This window comes from Hemicordylus capensis, chromosome 5 (assembly GCF_027244095.1).
Source record: "Hemicordylus capensis ecotype Gifberg chromosome 5, rHemCap1.1.pri, whole genome shotgun sequence".
NCBI lineage: Eukaryota > Metazoa > Chordata > Lepidosauria > Squamata > Cordylidae > Hemicordylus > Hemicordylus capensis.
The window spans coordinates 257,437,088-257,458,844 of NC_069661.1; the positions used below are offsets into that span (position 1 = coordinate 257,437,088).

The window sequence follows — 21,757 nt, forward strand, 5'->3', positions numbered from 1 at the left end:
ATTGTTTTAGCCACCATGTGCACAGCTGAGGGGTGGCGGCCGAGGAGTGGCGCACATAAGAACAGCCCTGCTGGATCAGGCCAAAGGCCTGTCTAGTCCAGCATCCTGTTTCGTACAGTGGCCCACCAGATGCCGCTGGAAGCCACAGGCAGGAGTTGAGGGCGTGCCCTCTCTCCTGCCATTACTCCCCTGCAACTGGTACTCAGAGGCACCCTGCCCTTGAGGCTGGAGGTGGCCCACAGCCCTCTGACTAGTAGCCGTTGATAGACCTCTCCTCCATGAAGTCATCCAAACCCCTCTTAAAGCCATCCAGGTTGTTGGCTGTCACCACATGTTGGGGCAGAGAATTCCACAAGTTGATTATGTGTTGTGTGAAAAAGTACTTCCGTTTGTTGGTCCTAGACCTCCTGGCAATCAATTTCATGGAGTGACCCCTGGTTCTAGTGTTGTGTGAGAGGTAAAAGAATCTCTCTCTCTCCACTTTCTCCACGCCATGCATGATTTTATAGACCTCTATCATGTCTCCCTGCAGTCGTCTTTTTTCTAAACTAAAAAGCCCCAGGTGTTGTAGTCTTGCCTCATAAGAAAGGTGCTCGAGGCCCCTGATCATCTGGTTGCCCTCTTCTGTACCTTCTCCAGTTCAACAATGTCCTTTTTAAGATGTGGTGACCAGAATTGTACGCAGTACTCCAAGTTTGGTCGCACCATCATTTTGTATAAGGGCATTATAATGTTAGCCGTTTTATTTTCAATCCCCTTCCTAATGATCCCTAGCATGGAATTTGCCTTTTTCACAGCTGCCGCACATTGAATCGACACTTTCAACGAGCTGTCAACTAGGGATGTGCAAAACGTTTTGGGCACAGATCAATCTGTGCCCGAAACGAGCAATTTGGGGTGATTCGGGGCCGAACCGAATCACCCCCGATGCCTCCCGATATTTTTCGGGCCCGAGACCTGAAAAATTCGGGAGATTCGGGATGATGTCTGTTTGAATTTCCCGCCTTTTTGCCTCCATTGATTTCAGTGCAAAAAGGTCTGGTGTGATGCCTGCTCTAATTTTGGGTACCAGGGACAAAATAGTGGGGTGGAGTGGTAGTGCCTAATGGGTGGAGGCTGATTTTTGCAGAGGGCTGATTTTTGGTAAATTGTTGAAGATTACGCATCTTTAAGCTTTTTCCTCATAGGGTATACATGGAGCTTTCAGCAGCCCCATAAGTGCACCACTCACTCTGGGCCACCCCAGCACCCCCCAAGTGCACTTATGGGGCTGCTTAAAGCTCCATGTATACCCTATGAGGAAAAAGCTTAAAGATGCATAATCTTCAACAATTTACCAAAAATCAGCCCTCTGCCTAAATCCTTTGAAATAATTCAGGTAGCTTCCTTGCCCCTACCTGGCACTAACACCAACCCCACACTGCGCTAGGCCACCCCTTTGCCCCCCGCGTGAAGCTATACATTTGCTGACACCTCAATGCTTCTCTATGGAGAAAAACCTTAAAGACGCGTAAACTTCAACAATTCCCCAAAAACCAGTCCTCTGCCCAAATCCTTTGAAAAAGTTCAGGTAGCTTCCTTGCCCCTACCTGGCGCAACCACCCCACCCCACTCTTTTTGCCCAGATCCCATGCTATGCCCCCGATCTGCCCCAAAGACACCAAAACTTCAAAATTTCCCCCCCAAATCAGCCCTTTGCCCAATTCCCCTGAAATTTGGGTGGTAGCCTCCACCCATTGGGCACTACCACCCCACCCCACTATTTTGCCCCTGGGACCCATTTTTCTTACCCGAATCGATTCAGATTCGGATTTAATCCGAATCCAAACCAAATCAGGGGTGATTCGGGTAGCCCAGATTCGATCACAGAACAGAACGGGGGTGATTCGGTTCGGGTCCCGAACCGAATCACCAAAAACCCTAATTGCACACCCCTACTGTCAACCACAACCCCAAGATCCCTCTCCTGGTCTGTCACCGAAAGATCAGATCCCATCAGCATATACTTGAAGTTGGGGTTTTTCGTCCCAATTTGCATCACTTTACACTTGCTAACATTGAACCTCATTTGCCATTTTGTCGCCCACTCCCCCAGTTTGGAGAGATCCTTTTGGAGCTGCTCACAATCTGTTTTGGATTTCACTACCAGGAAGAGTTTGGTATCATCTGCAAATCTGGCCACATCGCTGCTCACCCCTGCTTCTAGATCATTTATGAATAAATTAAAAAGCACCGGTCCCAGTACAGATCCCTGGGGGAACCCAATTCTTACTTCCCTCCATTGTGAAAACTCTCCATTTATACCTACCCTCTGTTTTCTGTCTTTCAACCAGTTAGCAATCCACACATGTACTTGTCCCTTTATCCCATGACAGCTAAGTTTCCTCAGGAGTCTTTGATGAGGAACTTTGTCAAAAGCTTTTTGGAAGTCCAGGTAGACTATGTCAACTGGATCACCTTGATCCACATACTTGTTGACACTCTCAAAGAATTCCAAAAGATTGGTGAGGAAAGATTTACCTTTGCGGAAGCCATGCCTGCTCACTCCCAGCAGGGCCTGTTCTTCTAGGTGCGTTACAATTTTATCCTTGAGGATGCTTTACATCAATTTGCCTGGAACGGACGTTAGGATAACCGGCCTGTAATTTCCCGGATCGCCCCTGGATCCCTTTTTGAAAATCGTTGTCACATTTGCTACTCTCCAGTCACTGGTACAGAGCCCAATTTCAGGGATAAGTTAAATATTTTAGCAAGGAGGTTGGCAATTTCACATTTGAGTTCTTTGAGGACTCTTGGATGGATGCCATCTGGCCCTGGTGATTTGTTAGCTTTCATTTTTTCCAGACAGTTTAGAACATCATCCCTTGTCACTTCTATCAGACTCAGCTCTCTAGCCTTCATCCCTAAAAAGCCTGGTTCAGGAACAGGTTTATGCTCAGTATCCTCTGCCATGAAGACAGACGCAAAGGACTCATTCAGCTTCTCTGCAACCTCCATATCCTCCTTAATCCTTTCACTCCCTCATTGTCTAATGGCCCAACCACCTCCCTGGCAGGTTTCCTGCTTCTGATGTACTTAAAGAAGTTTTTGTTATCCCCCTTGATACTTTTGGCTAAATGTTCCTCAAACTCTCTTTTTGCCTCCCTTATTGTCAACTTGCATTTCTTTTGCCAGAGTTTGTGTTCCTTTCTGTTCTCTTCGTTTGGACAGACCTTCCAATTTCGGAAGGAAGTCTTCTTCCCTTTTATGGCTTCCTTGACGGTACCCGTTAGCCATGCTGGCATCCTCCTGGACTTAGTGGTACCTTTCCTCCTTTTGGGTATACAATCTAACTGGGCTTCTAGTATTGTGGTTTTGAGTAAACGCCATGCAATCTGGAGCGATGTGACTCTCCTGATTTCCCCCCTCAGCTTTCTTTTCACCATACTCCTCATTTTGGAAAAGTTTCCTCTTTTGAAATTTAAAATGTCTGTGTTTGACCTCCGTGGTGATTCTCTCCCCGCATGTATGATGAATTTGATGGCACTGTGGTCACTGTTCCCTAAAGGGTCGATGACACTGACATCACACACCAGGTCCTGGGTGTCACTCAGAATTAGATCTATGGTCGCCTTCTCTCTGGTCGGTTCCATGACCAACTGTTCTAAGGCACAGTCATTTAGAGTATCTAGAAATTTGACCTCTTTGTCCTGACTTGAATGTGAATTTACCCAGTCTCTGTGTGGGTAGTTGAAATCACCCATAATTACAGCGCTGCCTCCCCTTGATGCCTCCCTGATTTCCTCCTGCATCTCCCAGTCACTGTCAGCATTTTGATCCGGAGGGCGATAGCATGTCCCCAGTAGCACGATTCCTTTCCGGCCTTGTATAGTCACCCACAGGGTTTCTGTGGAGGACTCCAGTCCACTTAGGTTTTCTAGCTTGTTAGATTCTATCCCTTCTCTAACATACAGTGCTACCGCTCCTCCAAGGTGCCCCTCCCTGTCCTTCCTATAGAGTTTATACTCAGGGATAACAGTGTCCCACCGGTTCTCACTGTTCCACCATGTTTCTGTTATGCCCACTATGTCTATTTCTGCGTTAGGAACCAAGCACTCCAGCTCACCCATCTTGGCTCGGAGGCTTCTGGCATTGGCATACAAGCACCTATACACTGAATCTTTCCCCTGATGTATGCTATTTCTTTGACTCTTTGACCTGCTGGCACAGCCTCCTGTCTGCTCTTTATGCAGTTCTGCTCCGTCTGCTTCTGTTTCATCTGAATTCTTTGCAGCCTCACACTTTAAAGGATGGCTTTTGCCAAATGGGATACTGCCCAGCTCCCATCGGCTGTTCCCCAGGTGTCATTTTAAAAGCTGCTCTGCAACCTTTTTGATTTTAAGCGCAAGCAGTCTGGTTCCATCTTGGTTCAAGTGCAGCCCGTCCCTTTTGTACAGTCCTTGCTTGCCCCAAAATGTGTCCCAGTGCCTAACAAATCTAAACCCCTCCTCCCGGCACCGACGTCTCATCCACGTATTGAAACCCCTCAGCTCTGCCTGTCTCACTGTACTTGCGCGTGGAACAGGTAGCATTTCTGAGAATGCTACCTTGGGGGTCCTGGATTTCAAAATGCTACCTATCAGCCTAAATTTGGCTTCCAGGACCTCCCGACCATTTCCCCACATTGTTGGTGCCGACGTGCACCACGACAGCTGTCTCCTCCCCAGCACTGCCTAGGAGCCTGTCTAGACACTGCGTAACGTCCGCAACCTTTGCACCAGGCAGGCAAGTCACCGTGCGGTCAACACGCGGGTCACAAACCCATATCTCTATCCCTCTAATGATCGAATCACCAACTACAAGGAGGCCCCCACCCCCCAGTGGAGTATCCCCTGTGCGAGAGGATATGGACTCATCATCCACGGAAGGGGTCCCTTCTAAAGGAGCATTTCTCTCTTTCTCAGACCAATGTCCTCCTCGCCCAAGACCTTCATTCTCCCTGACAGCAGAGGAGCTACCAGCCCTGGAGTGGGATGCCTCTATCACATCCCTGAAGGTCTCATCCACATGCCTCTCTGTCTTCCTGAGCTTCTCCAGATCCACCACCTTGTTCTCGAGGGAACGGATTTGTTCCCTGAGAGCCAGGAGCTCCTTGCACCGAGCACACATCATGACTTCTGCCCATGGGGCAAATAGTCGTACATGTCACACTCTGTGCAATACACTGGGAAGTGCCCCTTCCCCTGCTGACCTTCTATCTTCATACTGTTTTAGTTGGCTCTTTACAGTATTTAGGGAGCTTATTGTCCATTTATTAGATAGTTTATTAGGATAGGTCTCAGATGTAATGCTCAGCTATTTAACTGTCCTAACAGCCTTTCCCAAGAATATGAGGGATACGAGGGAGGGATATGTACTTACGTTCTCTTCTCCACCAGGCTCCTTGTGATCCTTGTGATCGCGGGGGCTTGTTCCAGGCTCCCCCACACACTTACCGCTAAACTCCTGCAAAACTCCTATGTCCTGTTTGCTATCCCTGTTTGCTATGTTCTGTTCGCTATGCTCTGTTCGCTATGCTCTCGGGCCTACACCTCATATGTAGAGTAGACTTCCAACTGTCACACTGGATGTGAGTCAAAGGAAGGAATGTGGGGCCCCTCCCAGCCCTAGCTGACTCAGCCCCCACTACTAAGTAAACACTGCCTTTAGGTAACCGTAAGAACTCCTAGCCCTGTGATATCTTAACTCTAATAAGTAACCCTACCAAGTAACACACACAGAGATAGAGAAACTAAGACCTACCCCTTAGAGAGAAACAGCCCCTGCAAAACTCCCCTCTTAGTTTGTTTGAAGTAGAAAAGGCTAGATGTTTAGAAGGGCTTGCTCAGCTTCTCAGCTGTGTCTGCTCCTCCCAGAGTTGCCTTCCAACTCAAAGGCATCCTGCCTTTGAGGCTGGAGGTGGCCTATAGCCCTCTGACTAGTAGCCGTTGATAGACCTCTCCTCCATGAAGTGATCCAAACCCCTCTTCAAGCCATCCAGGTTGTTGGCTGTCATCGCATCTCGTGGCAGAGCAGGGGCGTAACTACTATTAGGCAAGGGGCGGCGGCTGCCTTGGGGCCCCCAGCCTTGAGGGCCCCCCCAGAGGCAAGTCACATGACTATATATTGTCAAGTGTGTGTGTGTCTGTTTATCAGCCAGGGGCCCATTTTAAAATTTTGTCTCCGGGCCCACTCCAGCCTTGTTACACCCCTGTGGCAGAGAATTCCACAAGTGGATTATGCATTGTGTGAAAAAGTACTTCTCTTTGTTGGCTCTAGATTTCCTAGCAATCAATTTCACGGGATGACCCCTGGTTCTAGTGTGATGGGAGAGGGAGAATGGTGGACCTGCACGACTGAAATGGATTGTCGTAAGCCCGTGACATCATGGGCTTGAAACGATCTATTTCAACTGTGCAGGCGCACTGGACTGCCGTTCTCAAGAGCTGCTGGGCCAGACAGACAGGCGCAGCAGCTGCTCCATCCACTGCCACCACTGCCATTGGCAGGGGGAGGCCTGCTTGGCTCAACCCCTGGCCACCACCCCTGGGCCGCCCCCATGGCAGCTACATTTATGGGGGGAAATAGGAGGTTTGGTGAAGGGTGGCAGTAGGAGGCCTCCCAAAAGCAGCTTTCTTTTTGAGGAGGAGGTGTCTCACATTGGGGGCGTTATGAGTGCCAAAACATCCTAGGTGCGCCACTGCCGCAGGGCCAGTTCCATTAACAGCCCCCTCCCCTTCCCTGGATGAAAGCTGTCAAATCTTCTTGTATGGAAACTACAATTAAAGGTCCTGCATGCTGGGAAACATGCCAAGGTGTGCATTGCAGGTTGCTCAAGTAACACAAGCAAATGGACAGATTCAGTCAGGAGATTTGTGGGGATACATGTCATCTCTTTCTTTATATGACTGGACAACAGGAAGGTTTCCATGGACAGAGGTTCCGCAGGTTTCTGCTCTTGGGCGGCACATTGGTATTTCTGCCAAATGATGTGGTATCCCCCCCCCCCACATGTGTGATCTTTGGAAACAACTGGATTGCCCAGTTCCTGGTGTTATCACATCTCCACGGGTTTGTGCACATACTTCTGCAGTTCTTTATTGCTGGAGACCTTTTGCGCTGTGCCCATCTTGTCACCCATCCTTTTTGTGTGGATTAAGAACATAAGAACATAAGAACAGCCCTGCTGGATCAGGCCCAAGGAAGCCCATCTAGTCCAGCATCCTGTTTCATACAGTAGCCCACCGGATGTCACTGGAAGCCTACAGGCAGGAGTTGAAGGCATGCACTCTCTCCTGCTGTTACTCCCCTGAAACCACGCTAGCTCTTCTAACCTCGTTTAGGAAGGTGGCTCCAGCAGCAGGTTTGCTGCCATGGTGCTGCTGGGATCGGCCCAATCCAATTTCTTCCTTAGCCCAGGTTTGCCTGCACATGCAAATAGCTTCACTGAGTCCAACCATTGGTCCATCTAGCTCAGTAAGGAACACAGACTGGCAGCAGCTTCTCCAAGGATACACGCAGGAATCTCTCTCAGCCCTATCTTGGAGATGCCGCTAGGGAGAGAATATGGGACCTTCTGCAGAAGACCAAATTGGCACGGGAACAACATCCTTGGGAAGTGGTGGCATCTCCTTCTTTGAAGGCTTTCAAGGAAAACATGACCACTGTCTATTGGTGGTGGTGGGGGGGGGGGCTCTGCATAACATCTAAGGCAGCCAGGTGAATTGCTCAGGTCCTCCTAGCTGTGTGAATCTGTTGACTACATACATATACAGTGTTAACAAGACTGTGATAAGAGTTTGATAGCCATGGCTGTCCTCATCCATGACTACATGCAGTCACAAAGTGCAGACTGTGATGGTGACCGCAGAATCCAGCTTCCTAAGAAGCTTTTGAAAAAATACCAGGTTTCTAGCCCTTCTTGCAAAGATCTGTTTGAAAGCATTTAGCAAACACCTGGCAAATCTCAGAAACCAAAGGACTGGCTCATTAAGATTCCCAGTGGCCAGAGGGAGGGGCTTAGATTTATAAATGTACCTACTTTGCAAATTTATACAGCTCACACAATTCTGCTTCTGTGATTGTGGAATTTAGATTTTCTTTTAAGCCCTGAAGCCCTGAATGTGGGAATCAGGAGATAAAGGTGGGCATCCTTGCCTCTTTGACTCCCATCCCACCCATTGATGCTGGATTCTGCTTTCCGGTAAGTAATGACAGGAAATGCCAAGGAACCTGGCCTTACCTCAGCCCACCTACTTTTACAGACCAGTTGTGTCCCACTGACCCATGGGACAATCTAGCCAGAGAGTCTGGGGAAAGGGACACCTTGGGATGCTGCAACTACCTTGGCTGCCAGGAGAATGGAGGAGTGCTCCTTGAGACCTGAGGAACCCAGCCCCCAGCTCCAAGAAAATGCCCAGGTCTTGCTGCTGTCGACCTGAACACACCCTTGTTGGAGATCCAGCTCCAGGTGTCATCTACCTTTTGCACCAGTAACCCTAATGACCACTAGGGGCATTGGGAGTAGAGATATAGAGTTAGGGTTTCCTTCTTTTTCCTGCTTATTTCTGCCTCTGTGACCCCCACCTCCACTTATATATTCAGAAACTTCCTGGGGATGACTACCTCCCCCCTCTTTCAGCGCCGTGCGCCCATAGGTCTCTCTCTGACCAGCATGTAGCCAGCAGTTAGATATAGGCCTTTCCCTATCATCATGTACTTCTGAATAAAGTTGATTAGTTTAACCTTACCTCAATCTCCATGCTTTTCATTTATAAGCAGTTGCCCCCGAGACCCTGTTAACGTCTGCTGTCATGGGAGTGAGCTCGCTCCTGGAATACTCTGCTCTATGAGTCATTGTGCCCTGCGAACCCTCCCAACAACTACCCAAAGAATGAAGGAGGCCAAGTGTTCCTAAGTGGACCTTTCTTGTTCCATCCATCCCTGCCAATGGGGCTGGCTCATTCGGCCACATCCACGATGAGCGGAGCCACGTAGTCGGAGTGGCGGATCCCGAAGGTCAAGCCACGGTGCTGGGCGTACTGCAGGGGAGAGGAGAGAAGAGCAGACTGGGTCAATGTGCAGGCAGAGGGAAGAGAAAGCACCAACTCAGTTCCCCACTCTCTCACTTCAGAAAGGATTCAGAAAGGAGACACTAAGGCTGTGCATGCAAGCAGCCCTACCCAGGTTAGGGAAGCCCTACCTGGGTAGGGCTGCTCGTGGGCAGCGCTGGGATCGAGCCCAATTTCAGCACTGCCTCCCCCGCAAGCCCGGATTTTGTATCCAGGCTTTTACCTGAGTGAAAGGGTGCGAGGACGCTCTTAACCCCAGCGCCAGCGTTGTGTGTCTGCTTTCAGCCCGAACATACGGAGTCGGGTGCCTAGAGCCGTGGTGCATTCTAGGATTACAGGAGGCTGGGCCAGCGAATCCTGGCCTCCGGGGATAAGTGCTGCTCCGTGCAGCACAGATCATGAGGGGTGTGCGGTGGCGTGCTGAAGAGGATCTCAGGGATCATCGGGGGCGGGGGAGGTAGGTTCCACCCAGCGGGGACAGACAGGAGAAGAGCCTCGCTGAGTTTTCAATGGAATGAGTTTGAAACCGGAAGATAGGAAGCTGCTGTATAATGAGTCAGACCACTGGTCCATCTAGCTCCGCATTGTCTACACCGATTGGCAGCAGGTCTCCAAAGTTACAGGCAGGATTCTCTGTCAGCCTTGCAGGAGACGCCAGGGAGTTAACCTGAGACTTTCTGCATACAAACAGATGCTCTTCGACTGAGCTTTGGCCTCGTTCCCTAAGAGAAGTATCTTATAGCACTTATATGTAGTCCCCCATCCAAATGCAAACCAAGGCAGATCTTGCTTAGCAAAGGTGACAATTCATGCTTTCTACCATAAGACCAGCTCTCCTCCCCAACTACTTTCCTTGTATAGGTCAGGGGCCAGAGAGAACACTCCTTTGCTTGCAGAAGAGCCCAAATCATTAGACAGAAACTCCAGCTTACATGTGGCAGGCAGGGAAAAGGAAAAGGGCCTTTCTCAATAGTCCATTCTGAAAAAGTTCAATTTGCACCTGCAGTTTTCATGCTTCAAGTTAGCATTTTGAAAATGCCCCAAGGAAAACAAAGAACACACATCCACGAACGAGCATGCTGTGTCCATGGGCTACACATGATGCTCTCCAAATTGTGACTTCTGTATCCCTCCCATAGCTCTAACACTGCTTGTGAGTCCTACCCTAAAATTTTCCCTCTTCTTGATAGCACTGCATCCACAGGAAATGGTGCTTGGTTTCCCTTCCCACCCTCACAACAACTCTCTCTCTTTGAGTCCATCTTACTTTTGCTCAGGTTAGGTTGCCTTGCTTCTCCTTTCTAGCAGCCGGAGTGCTGATTTAACTTCATCTTCCCGTACTAGAGAGATTCTTGAAAGTAGGGAATATCTTCTAGAGTATCATGGATGTTGATGTCCTTGCTGTTCAGATTTTCAGTATACTCCTTCCATATCTGTTTGATCTTCTGAACCAGTTACTAAATATCCTTTGGCATTCCATAACATACCCATTTGAGGTTGGAACCTCCTTCTGAGTTCAGAGATCTTTTGGAAAACTTCCCTTGTTTTTCCACGTCTATGTCCATCCTCAAGGTCTTTACAGATGTCATTGTAATACTGCTTCTTGTCTCTTCTAACAGCTTTCTGAAATTCCCTATTAAGTTCCTTCCTGAGATCTTTATCTTGCTTGACTTTGGCTTCTCTCCTCTTCTTGGCAATTTCCACTGTCTGTTCTGACATCCATTCTGCTTTCTTCTGTTTCTTGGTCTTTGGAAGTCTCTTTTCACATTCATCCTTAACAACTTCTTTGATTCATTCCTCTGGTTCCCTATCAATGAGGTTCAGAACTTCAAAGTGGTTCCTTATGTTCTTCTTGAAAATGGTGGGTACATTCTCAAGATCATTTCGTGGAAGCTGGATAGCTTTGTTTTTCTGCTTTAGCTTGACTTGGAGCTTGCACATGAGCAGTTCATGATCTGTTCCACAATCAGCCCCCAGCCATGTATTTGCTGTTATAACTGAGCTCTTCCACCTCCTTGCACCAATAATGCAATCAATTTGATTTCTGTGTACTCCATCTGATGACGTCCTTGTGTATAGGTTAGGGTTAGGGTCAGGTACAAATCAAACAGAAAAGAATGTGTTTGAAGAATGCGTTAGCAATGAAGAAGTGCATAGGAAATGGTTAAAGTGAGGGGAGAGTTTTTTATGAGACCGCAGCTGAAAGATGAAAGGTTTAATACTTTCATCGAGAGAGCTGGTCTTGTGGTAGCTAGCATGAAGTGTCCCTTTTCCTAAACAGGAGCCACCCTGATTGCATTTGAATGGGAGACTACATGTGTGAGCACTGTAAGATATTCCCCTTAGGAGGTGGGGCTGCTCTTAAGGGAGAAGCATCCTCTCTTAGGGGAGGAGAATCTATGTTCCAAGTTCCCTCCCTGGCATCTCCAGTTAGGGCTGAGAGAGACTCCTGCCTGCCACCCTGGAGAAGTCACTGCCAGTCTGTGTAGACAATAGAGAGCTGGATAGACCAAGGGTCTGACTCAGTATATGGCAGCTTCCTGTGTCCCTACTATGACAGCTCCTTTGCCTTCTCCAGGGAGCCAATAGTGACCAGACAACTCCCAAAGTGGACAGAAGGAGCCAAGGGAGCCTGTCCCCTTGGTAACTGGGAACTGTGACTGGGAAGTGGGTGGAGGGGTGGGCTCTCCAGAAGCAGAGCACAGCAAGGCAGCCTCGGATGGCAGGCAGCAGTCCCTTCACAGGAAGCAAAGGAAGGAGAAGGGCTTCTTGAAATCACGGTTTTTAAAAGAACAAACTGAGATAGGTGATCAGTTATCATGCCATTCTTGGTTCGTTTTGTAAACCTTTGTTAAATTTAACCAAGGTTTTGCACAATGCTTTCTCATGCAGAAACTGCAGCTACTGCTGAATCGTCAAGGAGGGGGGAGATCAAGGAAGGTAAACACAGCATTCCAGCTCTGATGTTGGGGCACATGGCACCTCCTCTGCCCCGCCACCCCATAATTAGGGATGTGCACAGAACCAGCAGGAGCCAATTTGGTACGGGCTGCACTTGAACCAAGATGGAACCAGACTGCTGGCACTTCAAATCAAAAAGGGTGCAGAGCAGCTTTTAAAATGACACCTGGGGAACAGCTGATAGGAGCTGGGCAGTATCCGGTTCAGCAAATGCCATCCTTTAAAGTGTGAGGGGGCAAAGGAGTCAGATGAAACAGAAGGGGACAGAGCAGCACCACATAAAGAGCAGATGGGAGCCTGTGCCAGCTTGTCAAAGAGTCAAAAGAAAGATAGCACACATCACATGAGAGATTCAGTGTACAGGTGCTTATGTGCCAATGCCAGAAGCCTCTGAGCCAAAATGGGTGAGCTGGAGTGCTTGGTTGCTAATGCAGAAATAGATATAGTGGGCATAACAGAAACAAGGTGGAACAGTGAGAACCAGTGGGACACTGTTCTCCCTGGACATAAACTCTATAGAAAGGACAGGGAGGGGTGCCTTGGAGCTGGAGTAGCACTGTATGTTAAAGAAGGGATAGAATCTAACAAGCTAGAAAACCTAGGTGGACTGCAGTCCTCCACAGAAACCCTGTGGGTGACAATACAAGGCCTGAAAGGGAACGTGCTACTGGGGACGTGCTAGTGCCCTCCAGATCAAAATGCTGACCATGACTGGGAGTTGCAGGAGGAAATCAGGGAGGCACCAAGGAGAGGCAGGTTTGTAATAATGGGTGACTTCAATTACCCACACATAGACATGGTAAATTCACAGTCAGATCATGACAGAGAGGTCAAAATTCTAGATACGCAGAATGACTGTACCCTAGAACAGTTGGTCTTGGAACCAACCAGAGAGAAGGCGACCTTGGACTTAATCCTGAGTGGCACCCAGGACCTGGAGCATGATGTCAGTGTCATCAACCCTTTAGGGAACAGTGACTATAGTGTGATCAAATTCAGCATACATGTGGGGAGAGAATCACCAAGGAAGTCTAACACAGACATTTTGAATTTCAGAAGAGGAAACTTCTCCAAAATGAGGAGCATGGTGAAAAAGCTGAAAGGGGAAATCAGGAGAATCACTTCGCTCCAGAATGCATGGAGTTTACTCAAAACCACAATACTAGAAGCCCAGTTAGATTGTATACCCAAAAGGAAGAAAGGTACCACTAAGTACAGCAGGATGCCAGCATGGATAACAGGTATCGTCAAGGAAGCCATAAAAGGGAAGAAAACATCCTTCTGAAGTGGGAAGGCCTGTCCAAATGAAGAGAACAGAAAGGAACACAAACTCTGGCAAAAGAAATGCAAGGTGACAATAAGGGAGGCAAAAAGAGAGTTTGAGGAACATTTAGCCAAAAGTATCAAGGGGAATAACAAAAACTTCTTTAAATACATCAGCTGCAGGAAACCTGCCAGGGAGGCGGTTGGACCTTTGGATAATGAGGAAGTGAAAGGGATTATTATGGAGGATAAGGAGGTTGCAGTGAAGCTAAATGAGTTCTTTGCGTCTGTCTTCATGGCAGAGGATACCGAGCATATACCTGTTCCTGAACCAGGCATTTTAGGGATGGAGACTAAAGAACTGAGTCAGATAGAAGTGACAAGAGATGATGTTCTAAACTGTCTGGGAAAACTAAAAACTAACAAACTGCCAGGACCAGATGGCATCCATCCAAGTGTCCTCAAAGAACTCAAATGTGAAATCGCTGACCTCTATGCTAAAATATATAACTTATCCCTGCAATTGGGCTCTGGAACAGATGACTGGAAAGTAGCAAATGTAACACAGATTTTCAAAAAAGGGATCCAGGGGCGATCCGGGAAATTACAGGCCGTTTAGCTTAACATCCGTTCCAGGCAAATTGATGGAAAGCCTCCTCAAGGATACAATTGTAAAGCATACGAGATGGCAGGGAGTTACGTGGTGGCAGGGAGTTACGCCTTACCCTTTTGAAGTACAGCACCGGTGGGGGAAATGTGGCAGGAGGGGTAAGAGCACCTTCCCCGCCCTTAAAGGTATTCCCCCACTATCAAACTGGCCGAACCGCTGGTTGTTTGAACCTGTTCTGAGCCCATTAAAGGGCCTCTGAACAGGTTCATGCATATCCCTACCCATAATATTTGCACTCCTGTCACAGAACTCCCCCCGCCCCAAGGACAAGCAAGCCCCTCTGAGCCTCTCCATGCCCCCCCTCACCTTCTCTGGGCTGTAGGCTCCCGGGCCCGGCTTGAGAGTGTTGTCTCCTGGAGGCACGTTGCGCGCCAGCATGCTGTATTGGGGCGGGCGGTTCTTGTAGACGCTGGGATCCACCAAGCGGTAGTTGCAGGGCCCTGGGGTCTGCCGCACAAGGAGGGCCAAGGGTCACGACAAGCAGGTCCTTCACCATTACCACCCAATACGTCCTCCCTCCTGGCATCCCCTGGGATCTCCCCTGCCTCGCTGCCCTCTTTGGCCTAAGCGTCTATGAACACAGGGAAGTTGGGAGCGGGACAGCAGGCGCAACCTTGCTCTCTGCACTCTGCTCAGCCTGCGCAGTGGGCGGCTTTTGTTCGAGGTCCATTGCACAAAGTTGTTCTGAGCAGAATTAAAATTTGCAGCTGAGGCAAGCTTTCCAAGAACTGGCCTTGCTCAGTTAAGGCGATGCACTTTGCAGTTCAGCTCAGCCGAAGGCCAGCTAAAGTAGAGGTTGCAAAACCTGAGCTGCTGAATCGAAAAAGAGCCCTTGGAAAGAGCTCCGCCCCTTTGCAGGCAAAAGAAGGTGAACTGTGCTAAACATGAGTTCCTAAATATTCTTACCCACTGGCCTCACAAACTTTGGCACTGTTGTCACCAGACTAGACTTTACAAACAGAATGGGATAATAAAGATTTGTATTAAAATAAGGATAATTCAAGCAATTGTATTTCGGAATGTGATCTAAGTCATTGGACATATTGAAATAGCTCCTCTAGTTTTCTTGGTTTTGCTTTCATCATGAATCCACCTCCCAAGCAAGGAGGGAAACCCACCTCTCCCAGAGTCTCATAGCTGGACAGGCCCACCGCTCACCTTGGAGAGGTCCTCGTAAAAGCTGCCGATCATGCTGCGTCCAAAAATGGAGTAGTTGGGGGCTGAGCTCCTGTTGACCACCTTGGGCCCCAGCATGGGAGGGAGCCCGTAGGCCGCTGGCCCTGGTGTGGAGAAGGGTGCCGGGTGGGGTGGAGAGGAGAGAATCAGTGGAGACTCAGAAGCACATTAGATAAAAACCAGGGGTTCAAGGCTAGCAGGATTTTCTGCCTCCCTAACCCAGGGGAGCAGCCTGGGAGAATTATTTTTTATTTGGGCAGCCAGAATGTCTGGAAGGGCTTCCGTGAGATCACTCTCCCCACTCTCATCACCTGGAGTCTGGTCATTCAGAAAATCTTTCGTCCGTGAAGCAAGTGAGTACATTGGGGCAGAGGGGTAAGCAAACCGGCCAGCTTTCTCTGGGGAATAGCGACCTGTGAAAACGAAAGAGAGATATTCCTTTTAGGGCAGAAACTGGGATTGACGGATAATATCAGCCTTTTCCACACTTGAGGATTTGATCCACTCTCCTGCTATATTTCCGGGATGCTGGTTACTGTAGATATTTGTAATGCAAGATATTTGTAATGCAAGTGACCATTATGTGCCAACTAGGTTTTATAGCTGTGCACAAACAGTTAAAACAACTACTTTGTCTGTGGCTTACTGGTGACATTTAGGAGAAAGAGAAAGAGGAAGATCTTTACGATGGGACTTAATGCTGCTCAAAGCTTTCTGGCCCTTTTCCATGTCACCTGCTGCTCCTTGTGATAGCCGGTTACCTGTCGACTTCTCGTGTTAGACTTTGCCATGGAGAGGGAGACATGCTTTAGATCTTCCAGAGCCTGGCATCTCCTGTAACACTTCACTCGGCCATGAAACTCCACAAAGTGGACCATCTATTGTTGCCTTCCTTCTTTGAAACAAATTATTCTTATTCTCATTGTACTTATTATTACTATTATTTTATGTACTGTTTTCCAACAAAACATTCTCAGAGCAGTTTAATAGAAAAAGAATAAGAAGGAGTAAAGGGTCCACTGTCTCCAAAGGGCTCACAGTCTGGAAAGTGAGTGGTGGGATGCTCTGCTGGGGTGGACTGGGCCAGCTGCTCTCCTGCTGCTTAATATAAAGGAACTCACCACTTCGAAAGGCACCTCTTTGCCCAGTTAGCAGGGGTACTATTGGGAAGTAAACATTGTCCACATGGACCCACTGTGAAACCACCCCTGCTCTCTTCTGGGGTAGTCACTCATCCCAAGTAGTCCCTTTTGGTTCCCTACTGGAGTGCTCTGGAGCAGGGATTCTCAACGCTGGGTCCCCAGATGTTATTGGACTTCAACTCCCATAATCCCCAGTCCCAGTGGCCTATGGTTGGGGCTTATGGGAGTTGTCCAATAACATCTGGGTACCCAGCGTTGAGAATCCCTGCTCTAGAGTATACAGGTGAAACTCAGAAAATTAGAATATCGTGCAAAAGTCCATTAATTTCAGTAATGCAAATTAAAAGGTGAAACTGATATATGAGACAGACGCATTACATGCAAAGCGAGAGAAGTCAAGCCTTAATTTGTTATAATTGTGATGATCATGACGTACAGCTCATGAAAACCCCAAATCCACAATCCCAGAAAATTAGAATATTACATGGAACCAAGAAGACAAGGATTGTAGAATAGAACAATATCGGACCTCTGAAAAGTATAAGCATGCATATGTATTCAGTACTTGGTTTGGGCCCCTTTTGCTGCAATTACTGCCTCAATGCGGTGTGGCATGGATGCTATCAGCCGGTGGCACTGCTGAGGTGTTATGGAAGACCAAGATGCTTCAATAGCGGCCTTCAGCTCTTCTGCATTGTTTGGTCTCATGTCTCTCATCCTTCTCTTGGCAATGCCCCATAGATTCTCTATGGGGTTCAGGTCAGGCAAGTTTGCTGGCCAGTCAAGCACAGTACACTGTATACTTTTCGGAGGTCCGGATCTTCAGTTGAGCAACCAGGGCTGGAGACTGCAAGGATACTGGAAGAAACGTCACTTAACCGAAAAAAATATACGAAAAATGCCAACAAGGAAATAATGATCTGCTATTACAAGACTAGTCCAACTAGAAGAGGTTATTTAAAAAGAAATAACAGAACAAAGGCTAGCAGACCAGAGAAGATTCATAATAAGAAATAAAGTATTCACAGAAGTTGAGCTGGAAGAACTGCAAAGAGCAACACAGGCTCAAGATATGGAAGAAGAATTACCACCAACTGAAGCAGTTGCTCAGGCGCAGGCGCAGGTGGAGGAGGTGTTGGAAGTAGAGGATGCCACTGTTGCTGAACTGTTTCAAAATCAAAACCAGGCAACCTCCCCTTTGCCTTCACCTCAAAAACCCGAATGCCATTTAACAGAAAAGCAACAAGAACTAAAGCAAAAAATAACTGAGCACATGAACCCAACAACCACCAGGGTTCGACTTCCAGCGCTAAAAACAGTTGCCAAAAACCAACTTGCTCAGGCATTAAAAGATGTCAATGCTGCACTTGCAGAAATAACAACCAAGAATTTGCAAGAAACAAACCAACTCATGTACAGTGCAGCAACAATAACAACACAAGAGCTCGGATATAAGATCTGTGGACCTGTAAAAAAAGAAAGCAGTAAATCACCTAAATGGAAGATTAGATTAGAAAATAAAATCGCCAGGCTTAGATCAGATGCTAGTAAATTGAAAGATATGAAAGACAAGAAGCTGAAGAATGAAAACACCAAACGGTATCTGATCCAAACAAGGAAAATTAGAGAAGTCCTGGAAATAATAAAGCAGCAAATAACAGCAGTATCAAAGAAGATTAGCAGATACGAAGCCAGAATTACACAACACAGGAAGTCTCCAATTCCAATTGAATCAGAGACGTTTCTACCAAAGCTTAGAAGGAGAAACTGCAAGAAACCTAGAAACACCAAATAAAGAAGAAACAGTGCAATTCTGAGGAAAATTATCCAATAGACTATAATAAAAAGCAGGTTGGATGAAAGAGGTCAAAAATGTAACCAACAAATGCAAGATCTAATAATAACACCAGAATTAATAAGTGAAAGAGCAAAGAAAATTAAAAATTGGACTGCACCAGGCAACGTTGAACTGCATGGCTTTTGGCTTAAACACCTAACAAGCCTTCATAAACAACTATCAAAACAGTTCAATCACATTTTGCAAGGAGGTGATATTGAACAATGGCTAACAACTGGGAAAACTCATCTCATCATGAAAGACGTGCAGTTCCAAGTAATTATAGATGCAGTTCCAAGTAATTATAGACCGATAACCTGCCTGCCAACCATGTTCAAATTATTAACTGGAATAATAGCAGATGAAGTGATGCAACACTTATTAACTAACAAACAGCTTCCAGTTGAACAGAAAGGAAATTGCCCAAACACCAGAGGCACAAAAGACCAGCTGCTGATTGACAAAATGATTTTAGAAAATTACAAGAGAAGAAAAACCAATCTAAGTGTTGCGTGGATTGACTACAAGAAAGCCTTTGATTCATTGCCTCACACATGGATACTAAAATGTTTAGAAACAACTGGTGTCAGCAAAAACATTCAGATATTTATTAAAAAAGCAAAGAGCATGTGGAATACACAGTTAACAATCAGTGGAAAGACACTTGTACAGGTTAGCATTAGAAGATGCATTTTCTAAGGGGATTCACTATCTCCTCTGCTGTTTGTAATTGCCATGACTCCACTTTCAAAAATACTAAACAAAACAGGCCTCGGATACCAAATATCTAAAACATCAAGTAAAATAAAGGATCTGCTGTACATGGACGATTTGAAGCTGTATGGAAAGTCCCAGTCAGAAATCGGATCACTGCTAAACACTGTCCATATATTCAGTAGCGATATAGCAGTGGAGTTTGGACTAGACAAGTGTGCTGCATTAATAATGAACAAAGGGAAAATAACAAAAACAGAAGGAATAGAACTGCCCAATGGAAGCAACATCAAGAACCTGGAAGCAAAAAAAATTACAAATACTTGGGCATTCTCCCTAACTCTAAGATTGCACGCACTGAAGTAATTGGAAGTGAATACATCAGGAGCATTAGAAAAATCCTCAAGTCCAAACTCAATGGTAGGAACACCATACAAGCCATAAACACCTGGGCTATACCTGTTATCAGATACACTGCAGGAATAATAGACTGGACCCAGGCAGAGCTAGAGACACTGGATCGTAAGACCAGGAAAATCATGACCATCAATCATGCTCTGCACCCCCGCAGTAATGTCGATAGGCTATACCTCCCTCACAGCTCAGGTGGAAGAGGAATGCTGCAAGTCCATCAAACAGTAGAGGAGAAGAAAAGAGGCCTTGAAGAATATATCAAGTACAGTGAAGATGCACTTCAAATGGTCAATAATGAGAAACTATTCAACACCAATGAAACAAAGCAGGCCTACAAGAAAGAACAGGTCAAGAACCGAGCAGAAAAATGGAGAAATAAGCCACTGCATAGTCAATATTTGCACAATATAACCCGAAAATAAAACATCACCAAGACCTGGCAATGGCTTAAGAATGGCAACTTGAAGAAAGAATCAGAGGGTTTAATACTGGCGGCACAAGAACAGGCACTAAAGAACAAATGCAATAAGAACAAAAGTAGAAAAATCAACAACAAACAGCAAGTGCCGCCTTTGTAAAGAAGCAGATGAAACAGTGGATCACCTAATCAGCTGTTGTCAAAAGATCACACAGTCTGACTACAAACAAAGGCATGACAAGGTAGCAGGGATGATACACTGGAACATCTGCCAAAAATACAAGCTACCTGTAGCCAAAAATTGGTGGGACCATAAAATTGAAAAAGTGGTAGAAAATGAAGATGTAAACATATTATGGGACTTCCAACTACAAACAGACAAACATCTGCCACACAATACACCAGATATAACTGTAGTCGAGAAGAAAGAAAAACAAGTGAAAATAATCGACATAGCAATACCAGAGGATAGCAGAACAGCAGAAAAAGAAATAGAAAAAATCACAAAATACAAAGATCTACAGATTGAAATTGAAAGGCTGTGGCAGAAAAAGACCAAAATAATCCCAGTGGTAATTGGCGCCCTGGGTGCAGTTCCAAAAGACCTTGAAGAGCACCTCAACACCATAGGGGCCACAGAAATCACCGTCAGTCAATTACAAAAAGCAACTTTACTGGGAACAGCCTATATTCTGCGACGATATCTATAACAACAGACAATAAAATTCTGGCATCCCAGGTCCTTGGGAAGGACTCGATGTCTGGATAAAACAAACCAGTCAATAACACCTGTCTGACTGTGTAAACAAGAAATAATACTTGTAATCCACAAGAAAGGAAGGATAGCAATATCCAATAAAACCATGATTTTATGCAACAGGCTAAAAACAACAACAAATGAAGTAAGCAAAAATAAAGAGTCTTAGTCCTTCTGCAAAAAGCCGATGACTCAAATATAACAAGTTTACCCAGCCATAATTGTAAATCTTGCACAAGTTTCAAATAAGTATTACACAGTTAGATTTCGGTCATTGAAAAGTCACTGTCCAGACGGTGGAAACAGAGATGAAATAGCTTAGAAACCGGCGGGGGGGGGGGGGGCACCACGGGCTTCAGCTGAATCAGAGGAAAATGAAAGTAAAATGAAAAGAGCCGTGAAAGTCTAATATTCTAAATATAATGAAGAAAGTGACCAGAGTTTTCATGAGATCAAGGAGAAAATAAACTAAACTAAAAGAAAGGGTGTAGCAGACCTTAAAACCGTTGTTGATAATATGGGTGTTCCTCTCAAGACGACATGTCCGGCAAATGTTTTTTGCTGGAGAAGAGCCCAAGACTGAGATGGCTCAGAATCTAAGAATCCCCCCACGGAAGTTCAAAGACTCCAAGCTTCCCTCATACATCAAAAGACCAGCTCTCCGCTTCTGAATCAGTCCATGGCAAGGCTGATTTTCTTGGCTTGAGAGGTAGTACTCAGCTAACTGCTGGTAATCTGGTCGCCATGACACCCAGAAGGGAGGCCCAGCCTGGTTTTCAATGCGTGTGTGTGCCACTGGGGGCTGCGTAGCTCTTGGCGCGGCAGCGAACCTGCTGCTTAGCCCAGGTTTTGGGTGCGAGGTCACCCAAACAGTGGGCTCAATGCTCGTGTGTCGGTGCCATGCAGCTTCGCGCAGCACTGACACACAAGTAACCTCCCAACTGGTATTGGGAAGCTCCCCATAATGCACCTCACACTTGCATGGTACATTATGGAAGCTCCGGGGGCCTCCCAGCCCCCAGACCTCCCTACTCCCTCCCTGCTACTGGCAGAAGCCGGCAATCATCTGGGCGGCCAATCCAGCCACCCAGCCACATGGATGGGATCGTCTGCAGGGGAGGTAAACTTTTCACAGCTTCCTCCCCTCACCCCATCTGAGCCCATTCTCCAATTGCGAGAATGGGCTCACAGTCTTGTGACTGTTGCCCACGGTGTTCACATTCAATCACTGCCACATCTACTGAACAGGTTTGGCAGTTACTCCTGCTAACTGAGCAAAGAGACACCTTTTAAAGTGATTGCTTTTTTATGTTTAA

General features: G+C 46.8%; 2 protein-coding genes across 15 annotated transcripts in view; one reads left to right on the forward strand and one right to left on the reverse strand.

The window, feature by feature from the left end:
- The window catches only part of LOC128328029 (C-type lectin domain family 4 member F-like), a 90,110-nt gene that overhangs the window by 48,729 nt on the left and 19,624 nt on the right, over positions 1-21,757 (forward strand). The gene's annotated exons all lie outside the window — the stretch shown is intronic.
- Positions 8,927-21,757, reverse strand: part of LOC128328027 (outer dense fiber protein 3-like) — a 50,838-nt gene continuing 38,007 nt past the window's right edge. For all 13 annotated transcript variants that reach the window (XM_053257543.1, XM_053257541.1, XM_053257542.1 and 10 more), the window contains 4 exons: positions 15,471-15,572; positions 15,142-15,263; positions 14,290-14,430; positions 8,927-9,059 (listed from right to left, as the gene is read on the reverse strand). In XM_053257543.1, the coding sequence (XP_053113518.1) occupies positions 8,979-9,059; positions 14,290-14,430; positions 15,142-15,263; positions 15,471-15,572 (446 nt within the window). In that variant the 3' untranslated portion in view covers positions 8,927-8,978. The remainder of the gene's footprint in view (positions 9,060-14,289; positions 14,431-15,141; positions 15,264-15,470; positions 15,573-21,757) is intronic.